Source organism: Vigna unguiculata, chromosome 8 (assembly GCF_037176805.1).
Source record: "Vigna unguiculata cultivar grain cowpea cultivar isolate G323 ecotype 2 chromosome 8, ASM3717680v1, whole genome shotgun sequence".
Classification (NCBI taxonomy): Eukaryota; Viridiplantae; Streptophyta; class Magnoliopsida; order Fabales; family Fabaceae; genus Vigna; species Vigna unguiculata.
Window position 1 is genome coordinate 9,283,914 of NC_140799.1, and position 12,132 is coordinate 9,296,045.

The window sequence follows — 12,132 nt, forward strand, 5'->3', positions numbered from 1 at the left end:
TGGAAATCCAAAAATCTATTATCGGATATTGTGTTTTTTTTTACTCTTCATTAATTTCTTGGAAAACCAAGAAGCAAACCACAGTATCTCGATCTTCCTTTGAAGTTGAATATAAAGCTCTTGCAGCTTTGAGTTGTGAGTTAATGGCTTCAATATTTACTCATCGATTAGTGGCTTTATTATTAGAATTTGTTACAATTTTGTCTTATCTTATGCTTATGTGTAAGATTTGTTATGTTTTGTTATGTATGGATGAATCCTTCATCCTGATGTATACGACATTTAGCTCCTATACCTATGTGTAAGATTTGTTATGTTTTATACCTATGTGTAAGATTTGTTATGTTTTGTTGTTATGCATGGATGATTCCTTCATCCTCATATATATGACATTACCTTTATGTAAATGATAGAATATTAATGAATGAGATATCTTTTCTCTTATGGGAAACCTATGAATTGTATGATTTTCTTTAACTTCATAAGACAGAGTTATTCTTTTTCACATAGAGAATAAGATGTTTTCCTTACTCTACAATTATTAGTTAGTAACTTTTATACATTACAACTAGATTTCAATAGTATTATTAAGTTATTATAAATTCACCACAATTAGAAGGTTTTAATTATAAATTACTGTTTTCAATAGAATCACCGATGAAACATTAGATTAAGGGAGCACTTGCTTTCTGCATCCTAGAAATTCCTCCAAAGCTACTCCAGAAAGGTTTTACCTTCTAAATTGAGTAATCCGGAAATCATCACTAATTCCCAAATGTAAATTTACATTCTGAAGGTTCAGAAAATTACAACAGAAACACAATCACATCTAAATATGAAAGCCAGGAAACAAAAAACGCTTAATATATATCACTTATTGATCAATGATGTAACCCAATATTCCAGGCCTCAGGAGCTGACAGCACTAGGACTATATAAACCATTGAATGGATGCTGAAAACAGTGATGGGAAATATTAAATATAATGGCATATCATTGATTCCATCTTATCATAATCTGTGTTGTTATAGCAGGAAACTTCTGCTTCAGTAGCTTCACTATAAAACCCATTAACCAGCAAGAGAGGCTAAGACTGAAGCTGCAATATGCAGAGATCCGGTGAAGACAAGAACACTCTTCTCCTCTTTCCCTCTTCTGGATAGAATCTTATTTGCAGTTATCAAACAACTCTTTAGAGATGACTCGGTAGACAATATGGTCATAGCATCACCCAAATTGCTTTCATTTATTAATTCATCATATTCTGCCATTCCATCATCAAATATCTCAATGCCAACCTCATCACAAGCTTTAATCCAACAATCTCTCAACAAAGATGCTGGTGTTGTTCTAGTTACACTTCCAGCAATAGCAGCTTCTGTTAAAAGGACAGTCTCCACATGTCCACCTAAACATTTTGTTTAATTTAGCACTTGTAAACCAAACCAAAGGCTACAATTGAAGAGAAAATACAGGAATGTAACCATAAATTGGAGAACCAATGAAGTGAATTTTAAGCATTTCATGAAATAAATATCAAATTAACAATTTTACCTGAGAGAATCTCTCGAGCAAAACCCACATGGTCTTTGTCACTTGCCATTGCAACAACAAAAACCAATCGAGCCTTGGGAAATGCTGTCTTTATTGTATTCATCAGAGCTTTGGCGGATTCTTTGGTATGAGCTACAGCATATACCAACACAACTATCACAACTTTGCTCTCAAGTGTGAGGCACAGAGCCAGAAATTTCGGAATTATCCATATTTAACGACTTTTTCTTTCTCAAAATTTCAAAGGACTTCTAGAAAATTTTCCAGAACAAAAGAAGCCTATTTTTTTTAAGACGGAATTCTCCCCAGTTAATATCATGGTAATGAAAGAAGTCAGAGCACTCAACCTCCATCAAGCAACACTGTTGCTCCAGTAAGTCCTAATACTTCTGCTTCTTCAGATGATAGAAATTGACTCCTTCCAAGGAGGTGTGTATGCTCTAAACCAGACCTAATAGATTCATCAGAAATACTCCATCCTAATCATACAATAAACAAGGAGAAAGTCAAGGTCATATAACCAATAAACACTATAAAACAATGCAAATCCTTTGATTTGCTTTCTCACGGGGAAAAACTATAGATAGTTAAACTAAAACATGCGAAAACCTTGATACGATGTCTGAACAAAATGCAAAAGGTTATAGCATATGCAATACTAGAATATTTAGTTCACGAATTTAATAGATATAAAGGACATTAGTTACCACAGAAACCCTTATTGATGTGATGAATTTCAAGTAGCTTCAGAATTATGTTAAATTTAAATATAAAGTGTCAGAAAATGTTGAAAATATTTGATGATATTTACTTCATATTTCAGAGTATCCTAGATGATCTTTTAGGATTTATTCTTCTTTTATATTTATGGATCTGTATCTATATTTAATCAGGACTAGAATTTATTGAGTTGTCCTTTTATAGGCACCTTAAAGATGACCGTGGATCTTGCATGTAGCTTTGTGCCTAACCTTTTTGGATGCTTTTCCAGAAAGCCAGCAACACTGCAGAGATCCAGGTATGAACACACGCTAAAGCATACTTAGTATGCTTTTGCTTCAGATGGAGTGTTAGAAAATGTGAAAAACATATGATATTTTTTTTATCTTAGTGTAGAGAGAAATGGTAATTATTCACACTATACAATCCTCTAATGTCTATGAGCACAGCTGAGGAACATATTTACATGTCATACAGAGCATTAAATAGGGCTGACCAAGCCCACATAAAAATTATAATATATCTAACACCCCCTAAAGGACCATATAAATCATATGCTCCAAGATTGTAACATATATTAAATCGTAGGGCCCCACAATGGCTTGGTGAAAATGTTTATCAATTGATCATTAGAATTAACAAACATTAATGTCTCTTGATAAAATCCTTTTTCAGATAATGTGACAATCTATCTCAACATGATTGGTCCTCTAATTAAATATTAGATTTGACACAATACAAAAAAAGCAGTTTGGTTATCACAAATGAGAGTCATATTTGTAACTTTCCCAAATCTAAGTTCTTTGCGCAATTGTTTGGGCCAAATTTGCTCACAAGAGTTAGAAGTCATTGCTCTATACTCTGCTTCTGCACTAGATATTGCCACCATATTTTGCTTCTTGCTTTTCTAGGAGATCAACCTACACTAATATGCTTGTATTGATGTGTGTGTGTGTAAGTTACAAAACAAATTCTTAACCATAACCCTAAAGTGGGGTACATACAGAAAGAAATAATCATAAAATAACATTTCATTTTAACATCTATTATCTTCTTTTCTTCTTCCCTACATAAACTCTTCAAATTCAACAAAGAAAAGCCACACGAGTAGCGAGGGGCCAGGCAAAAGGTAGAAAAATTATACCTAGATTACGAAGACATAGAGCCACACAAGTTGCAGTAGCTGCATTTCGAAGTTGGTGATCTCCAAGCATTTTCAACTTCACATCATGTAACTTACAAGACTACATTAATAGATATATTCATAAGTTGCGAATAAAAATTTTCCATGATCAATATGATGAAAAAGCAGACCGAAAACCTGCTTAAATTATACACTGTACAGCATAAGATGTGGATATACCATGAGATGGAAAGCAATATAGCAAACACGTGGAGGCAAAAGAATCACAATGATCTTGCAGAGTGGGAAAAAATGATAATGTACAGTACGACAATTAGAGTTCAAAATCAAGTGTGTTTAAATTAGGTTATACTTTTATACTCCCTATTTTTGTATTTGAAAATCAAATTCTTGTCAACTACTATTCCAAAGCGAGGTTTTATGCTAAACCAAATCAATATATTATACTTACATCATGCTTGTGTGTCAGGTTTAAAAAATGTTAACCAACACTGCAAAGCATGTCTATAATATGCACCCTAAGCAACCAATGCCAACAGATCTTCTAAAGCAGCCACATCTAAGATATGTCCCCGTACAGTGCATTGTTTAAACAGATTTAAAGCTAAAGAACAAAAGTACATACCATCTTCAAGTCTTGCCCAACTTGTATCACTATATCACAAATTTGACAAGGCCTTCCATTGAGTATGCTGAAACATTTCACAGTACACCTATTCCCAGTATCATATGCTGACACAACAGGTGATTCCATGGTTGCTGCTTTATCTCGAATAATGCGCTCAATATGAGGAACAAATGGCCCACCCAACACCAACTGAAATGGTATTTATTTAGTCAGAAAAAATAAAGGAAGCAGAAGGGTAAAATCACAAAATTCTGGCAGAACAAAACTATGCTTGGTTATATGATAAGAATCAATCAATTACAAAAGTAGAACATGCTATACATATAGCTGATAGCACCTAACTAACTAATTGTAAGAAAACTCAAAGAGATGGCATTCTAATTAACTAACTGTAAGAGAACACAAAATGTTACTGACTAACTAGAGATAGTAACTAACTAAACAGAAAAGAAAATATTACATTCCACTTGTGGTGTAAGACTACTCTAATACACCTGACCCCCAAGCTCATGGTAGGTGAGGCCGAAGCAAGGTGGAGGAGTCATACTTTAAGCTTGGATCTCATAAGTTAAATGTTGTAGGTGAGATATTTTGTGAGAATATCAACATACTGAGCTGAAGGAGGAACATGAACAAATGTTAGTTGTTTGCTTGGCCCTTTTTCTCGAGCAAAGAATAGAACAAGCTCCATGTATTTGGTTCAAGCATGAAGCAATATTTTATGAGCTAGAGAGACATAACTCATATTGCCATAGTAAATGAAAGAAACGATGTGCTTCACTTGAAGGTCAGGGAGAAGAGATTAAAGCCAGTACAACTCAATAATCACCAAAAGAAGACATTGATACTTAGCTTCTGTCCTGGAACAAACTCCAACTGTTGGTTTCTTGGACCACCAAGAGACACAAGATTGGTTCCAAAAAACACACAAATACCAAAAGTTAACCTTCTATCATCTTGATCAGATGCCAAGCTAGCATTCACAAAAAGGCAGTGTTGGAAATCGGGTCAGAGGCAATGATTCTTTAAGGCACCCCAATTATCATTTATCATTGAAAGTGGACTACAAACTTAACTCAATCCCACAAAACTGGTTCGGAAGGTGAAGTTTGAACAAACTTTATACTATAATTTAGTCATGTTTGTAATGTGAAATCTACCCCATCTTGATCAAACACCCAATTAGTAAGTTTTCAGGTGTAAGCTCCAAGCAGGTATGCCTTAGAGATATACAAGAATCTTTTCATTGTTGTTCAATAAGCTTCACGAGAATGAACCATGAATTGACAGAACTTGTTAAAGACTATTTCTAGTCTAGTAATCGTAGCATATTAGAGGGCACCCCCCACTGACCTATACATGGATGGATCAATAAGAGGTTAAGAATGTATTAGTAAATTTGCAACCAATAACTGTAGAAGATATTGGTTTTGCCTCAGACATACTAGTTTTAACTAGCAAATCCCTGATGTATTTCTCTTCAGTAAGGAGAACTCATGGTAGTCAAAATCATGCTCTGGAGCATAAAAGCGTATGCATCTACTATCACCTCCACCCACTCCAATTTCACGTCACCTCAAGGTTGACTTTGGCAGATCACGTTGGATAACAGTTGAAGATCGTGAATCATGTGTGAGCAGCATTTCTCGTGGGCATGGAGCAGCATTTGTTGTGGTTTGTTTCTAGATCATTTTCATTGGTTGGGTCGCATATCCTAGTTTAATAACCTGAAGCTTCGGCCCAATCTTTTATTCCTTCAAAACCCAATTACTTCCATGTAAACCACGCATTACCCCTTTGCCTAAAAATTGTCATGACTACTTCTCTTCCTTGGCCAAAAAAGAGAGACTTTTGCTCCCCCTTTGGCTATTTAATATCACTTCCACTCTGATTGATTCCATCCCTTTTTCTCCTTCTTTGTTCATTACTGTTGCACTGCACCGCTTTGCTTTACAATAAACATAAATTACCACCGCACTGTCTACGACTAGCCGGCAACCATTAGAAGATGTCAATAATAAAGAAGACGTTAAAGACACATGTATAACACCAGACACAAAATTAATTTGCTAGACCATCTACTAGTCATCAGACTTTACTTGCAGATTCCCACAGTTATTCTACAAAGTAGACCAACCCTTCTTAAGATTGTATGTTCAATTTGGTGATATAAGTAAAATGAAGGGATGTTGATAGAAAAAGCTGTCTTTTGTATAGCCAGTTGAAAGCAATGGAAAAGGTGGCAACAAAAAGGCTACCAACATAAGCTCCAACAGTTTTATTCAAGGCATCTATATATATAAGCTCTCCCATGTAGAAAAAGACTAATGAATGACTCAAGTGAAATAAAGCTCTCTACATGCATTGGTATCATAAAGCTTCTCTTAGTGCAAGATCTTTAGGGCATCTAACAAAGAGTGATTTTGAGTGTCTCTACAGGATTTCCCCAGTCACATAGAGCTAAAGTTCAATCTACAAAAATGAACATCCTTTTCTCATATCCTTCTTCCCCTATTTATACCTAACTACCTCTCTAACTACTAACAAACTAGCCATTAATATCCTAACTATCAGAACTAATTTGTCTTTCTCCTTATATCCTAAGATCAGACTTTTTGATTCTTCGTGATGTAGCTAACTATTTTCAGCAATAATAACCCAAGTTTTACTTTTCATTTATTTTCTATCTTCTTTTTTTGCATTTATAAAATGTACTCGTGTGTACAAGAAAGGGTTACATCTTGTCAATTCAGTGTCATACTATGCAAAATGAGATACATAGAGAGAAAGACCTAACTGGGCAGCCTTGTTTTATGATTCCTGCTTTTGCCATTGCAATTGTTTCCAAAGAACCCCCAAGAGCTGCCAAATGTTCCTCACCTACAGTAGTTATGACTGCTGCAGCAAGTCCAGAGCTGGATATGATATTTGTTGCATCTCGTGCACCCCCTAACCCAGCCTGTAGAATTTAATTATAAAAGAAATAGCATGATTTAGAATTTTTGGATTAAATTGTAAGAAGAAAAGGCTAAAATTAACAAGCACCAATCCTACCAAACCATACGTAAAAGTGATATTCAACTCAAGATTCTTCTAATGGGGAGAGGTAACAACAATATAATTAGAAGAATCACCAGATAAGATATTGATGCAAAGCACACAATTGATGTAGGGAAATAGATATTTAACCTCAATAACAGCAATGTCAACATTCTCATCAGCAAATAGGATATATGCCATTGCAGTGAAAACCTGAGACATTTCCATAAGTGATTTAAGTTATTAAATACAGAAGTTGGCAATGTGAATGATTTCTTCTAATGTATTAAATACCCATATAAACTGCAGGGTAAATAAAGAAGCAAACAAAAAGTATTTGACTTGTATTTAGATATAATGCTAATTTGTGAACCAAGTAAGCAGAAATATCCAAATAATGAAACATTAACTTCAGCAATGTTATAATGCAGAAATGCAGACGAATAAGAAAGAAACATAACAGCTCAAAAAGAACCAATACTAACTCTGAGACACTCAATTGGACCCACGGAATTCCATCAACATAACTCCTTAAGCTACCCACAATAATTTCTTTATAACGCCCAACCATTGACAATTCAACATTCAATACCTCAAAATGGCTTATGCAACCATTTTCCTCTTTCATTGCCTGCTCAAGTTCCGGCTTTATCCTGTGAAAGAGATCATTCAACACCTTTGCCGACACTGGATCGCCAGATCTTCCAAGTAAAATACGCTCCCTGATGGTCAGGATATGTGGACTGCTTGAGAAAAATAAAGCCTGTCATCAATGATGTACAAAATTGTAAAAAAGACATAGATAAAGACGAAATCACGAGCAGCCTAAGGTTACATTAAAAAATAAAACATTTAAATCATATAGAAACTTCACCTAGTGTAACAACCAACAGAATAACCTTCCGTCCTCAGAATATTAGATATAAATGCAGCTGTTGATCCCTTTCCCTTAGTCCCAGCAATATGAACCGCCTACAATTGGAGTAAGCACTTCCATCAACTGGATAAAATTAACTAAAAGTACAAAAAATGTCCCTAAAGCCCAGACATAAAATGGCCATTTTAAGTTAGTGGATTAGTTGGTATCCTGATATCCTCTTCAAAGTACAGGTATAAAATTAATAGAACTTTAAAATGAGATTCAGAAGGGCAAAACGTCATTCAAGTTTCACAAAGTGTATAACGTTGTGTTCCATTATTCTCTAAATACAAGAAAATTCAAAAATACCCTGCAAGTGCAATCTGTCAATCATCTTAATCCAAAATTCAGAAGTAGTATAACTTAAATGATAATATTATTAACCATTGTTTAAGAACTAGAGTGCTGGAAAGTAGCTAAATTAAGGACCTACATGACATCTAAGAACTTATTTTGAATTTCCTTACTTGCATGAATTAGTATGACAGCACTTTATCATTTCAGAGACCAAGATGGTATCTCAACCCTTTCAAAAAAAAATGAATGAAAAGAGGGAGGTAGGGGAATAAAACCTTGAACTTATTGTGAGGATTACCGAAACGCTCCATGAGGCGTCTCATTCTACCCAAATCGAAACCCTCGTCTGAATCGGTGCCGGCACCTCTGGGCACTCCTGATTTCTCGAAATTTTTTAGGGAATCTAAGTAATTCAAAAACTCTTTCATTTCAGGGTTTGAAGAGAGCGTTCGGATAGGCCACACTCCTCTTGTGAATTTTCTGCGTAGTGAGGACAGAAGCATTTTGCCTGACCAATGTTCATAAGCTCGTTGCATGAACAAAATAACGGTTGCAAGCAATCATAAGGAGAAATGGGTATTATGCAGAGCTCAGTGCGAATGTAAAGGAATTAGCTTTCAGTACCTATTCCGAACTGTTGAGGAGGAACGTCGAAAGGAATGGTGCGCTGTGGCGGACAGTTGCTACCGGCGATGCGCTGCGTGCGCACGGCGGCAGTGCGTAGCCAGGGTCCGGAGAAAGTATTGAAGAAAGAAATTTCGTATTTTGTGCTTAAATATCTAAATGTTCATGTAATTATAGGATTAAGCTTTATAAAATTATTTGGTATAATTACTCATAGTATCCAGTTTGGTTAGTGTGTTAAATAGGTATCCGGTATTAAAAAAGTGTTAATTACATTTCAATTTTGAAAAAATGTTTCAACTAGGTCCATTTCCAACGGTATTGAATAATGTCCGTTAGTCAACATGTCACGTGGTTTTTTTAATTTTCTTTTAAATTTTTTAAAAATTTCTTAAAATTTTTTAATTTTTTTGAAAAATAAAAAATAAAAATGTCATGTGTCAAGTTCCTGTGTGTGACACGTGATATTGTCAGTGTCACGTGGCATTGCAATGCCAGATGTCTGTGTAGCTATCAGATGTCATTGTGTTGATTTCGATTTAGTCCCCATATATGTCTTTTTGTTTCAATTTAGTACCTAAGTATTTGTATCTAATTCAATTTTGTCCCAATTTTTTTTAATAATTCAAATATTTTTTTAATCCATTTTCTATAAGATTAAAAATAATTAAGTATAAATATTTTTACAAAATTAAGTACTAATATTTATATTGTTCCTCTCAATTTCACACCAAATTTATTATTTGTATAAATGTTATACTAATATTTTTTTATTAAAAATGACTTTTTAACATATTACTTTATTAATTACTTTTTTATTAAGTACTCATGTTTTGTTAATTTTTATTTTTTTCCCAAAATAAAACAATATTGTCTCTTACTAATTTTAAACCAAAATTTCTATTGGTATGAATGTTATACTAATCTTTTTCATTAAAAATGACTTTTACCATTAAATTTTAATATAAATATCAAACATTTAATTTTTGTAAAACTTTTATATTTAATTACTTTTAATTTTATAAAAAATAGATTTTAATTATTAAAAAATATTAGGTCAAAATTGAATAAGATACACATAAGTAGGTACTAAATTGAAACAAAAAAACATATATGGGGACTAAATCGAAATCAACACAATGGCATCTGATAGTGAGATTGACACGTGGCATTGTAATGTTACGTGGCACTGACAATGCCACATGTCACACACAGAGACTTGACACGTGGCATTTTTATTTTTATTTTAAAAAAATTTAAAAAAATTTAAAAAAATTTAAAAAAATTTAAAAAAAAATTAAAAAATTAAAAAAACCACAAACTGACATGTGGCACGTTGACTAATGACGTTAGTCAACTCCGTTGGAAAGGGACCTAATTGAAGCACTTTTTTAAAAGTTGGGATGCAATTGACACTTTTTTTAAACCGGGTACTTATTTGATACACTAACCCCAAATTGGGTATTATACGAGTAATTATACCAAATTATTTTGTTAGTAAACGAAGATTAATTTGAAACCAAATTGTCACTTACAGACAATTTATATATGCGATTTTATATATACTACACTGGAATCAGACATAAAAAATATCGATGGTAAATTTGTAAATAACTATTCGATTGCTTATGTATGACACTCTAGAATCAGACGAAAATATTACATTTTACGTCTAATTGCATGTGTCGCACGTAAATTTACGTGTGACGTCCTATAGTTAGACGTATTACATCTGATTAGGCCAAGTCAGACGTAAATTTACGCTTAACTATAGGACGTTAGACGTAAACGTTAAAACTTAAATCCCTAACTTCTCCAGCAGCGTCGCGACTACACGAAAGGGTTTTTTTTTTGCCACTACATGAGGGGACGACTATGCGATTGCTTGTGTGCCTCCGATCGGACAATTCAAAAAAAAAAATTCAAAATTTGGTAATGCGTGTACGTTTTAAGTGTATCCATAGATTGATAGAATTTCGGTTACCATTTTGTGTTGTTCTTTGGATGCATACTTGATTGTTGTCACGAATGATCACTTTCATTTCATGTACTTCGGAGATCAATATAAAATGCTACCGAAATTTTATCAAATTTATGAGATAGACTTCTTCGCATTCGTGTTAACGAATTATGAAAAATATATTTTTTTCGAATGGGTAAGGTCCCATCTTTTGAGAATTAAAAATTTGAGAATGATGGAGTTTGTTACCAACCTAGTATGGATCGAAGTTTGATGAATGCATGTTGCCTTAATGAAGAGTATGAAAAGAGAGTTTGTGAGTTCTTGAAATATGATGAAGAACATGCTATCTGTATGAACATAACATATTATTGTCCTTGTGTTTGTTGCTTGAATCAAACACGTCATGCTTTGAAAATGATAGTGTAATATTTTGGTGTATTATTAGTTTGAGGCTTTTTTACTTTTTCTTTTTTATTTTATCAGAAAATTTGAGTTATTTTCATAAATTATTCTTATAAGTTATTTTATCATCTAGTTTAACTTTTTAGAATTTTTTTTAAGAAAGCTTATTCAAGTTATTACTCGGTACAAATATTATTAAATAAAATATCAGACTTGCTATAAATAAGTTAGTTAACATAATCATGCGTATTATTTTAATATTCAACGTAAATTAAGTAAATATAACTTTTAATAAATTAACAGGTATATTGTTTTAAAATGAATTTAACATAATAATATATTATATTATTTAAGTAATTAAATTGATTAATAATATTGAAAAAAAAACTCCAAATTTAAACATAATGGTAAATTTTTTTCCTTACACTTCTCTTTAAGTTTTTATTTGTTTCTTATAATTTAAAAAGTTCTTTAGTTAATTCTTAAACTTACAAAGAATAATTATATGGATTTAATTGCAGTATTAACTTGTTATGACAACAAATTGTTATTAAGTTAAATTTAAATATAAATACACATATATATTGTGTAAATTTAATCGTTGTATTCTAACCATACAAATTGTTACAAGATATGAATATAGGTATAAAGGATTGAACTTATATGTTTCCGGATCGAAGAACTAAATTCGATAACACTGTCATATTTTATCTAATATATTCTTTATTGTGTTGATATTCCACCCTCAAAAATTGGGTTTATTGAACATAATAAATTAAGTTTCTCTCTTTACATAAATATATGTCATGACAATTAAAGTATTAAATAATAATCATAATAAT

General features: G+C 32.8%; 1 protein-coding gene across 3 annotated transcripts; it reads right to left on the bottom strand.

The window, feature by feature from the left end:
• Nucleotides 1-715: 715 nt before the first annotated feature.
• GLA1 (Folylpolyglutamate synthetase family protein) lies at nucleotides 716-9,070 on the bottom strand. 3 transcript variants are annotated; one of them, XM_028085156.2, is made up of 11 exons: nucleotides 8,926-9,070; nucleotides 8,577-8,809; nucleotides 7,960-8,057; nucleotides 7,678-7,828; nucleotides 7,236-7,298; nucleotides 6,844-7,005; nucleotides 4,044-4,235; nucleotides 3,419-3,518; nucleotides 1,902-2,033; nucleotides 1,555-1,686; nucleotides 716-1,408 (listed from the first exon to the last, which is right to left on the bottom strand). In XM_028085156.2, the coding sequence occupies exons 2-11, from the start codon at nucleotides 8,802-8,804 to the stop codon at nucleotides 1,071-1,073; spliced, it is 1,596 nt and encodes a 531-aa protein (XP_027940957.1). In that variant the 5' UTR covers nucleotides 8,805-8,809; nucleotides 8,926-9,070; the 3' UTR covers nucleotides 716-1,070. The 3 variants fall into 3 exon arrangements, with proteins under 3 accessions (XP_027940957.1, XP_027940959.1, XP_085521941.1); XM_028085158.1 differs by having other exon boundaries at nucleotides 8,577-8,781; nucleotides 8,926-9,066; XM_085665815.1 differs by having other exon boundaries at nucleotides 1,204-1,452.
• Nucleotides 9,071-12,132: the final 3,062 nt, after the last annotated feature.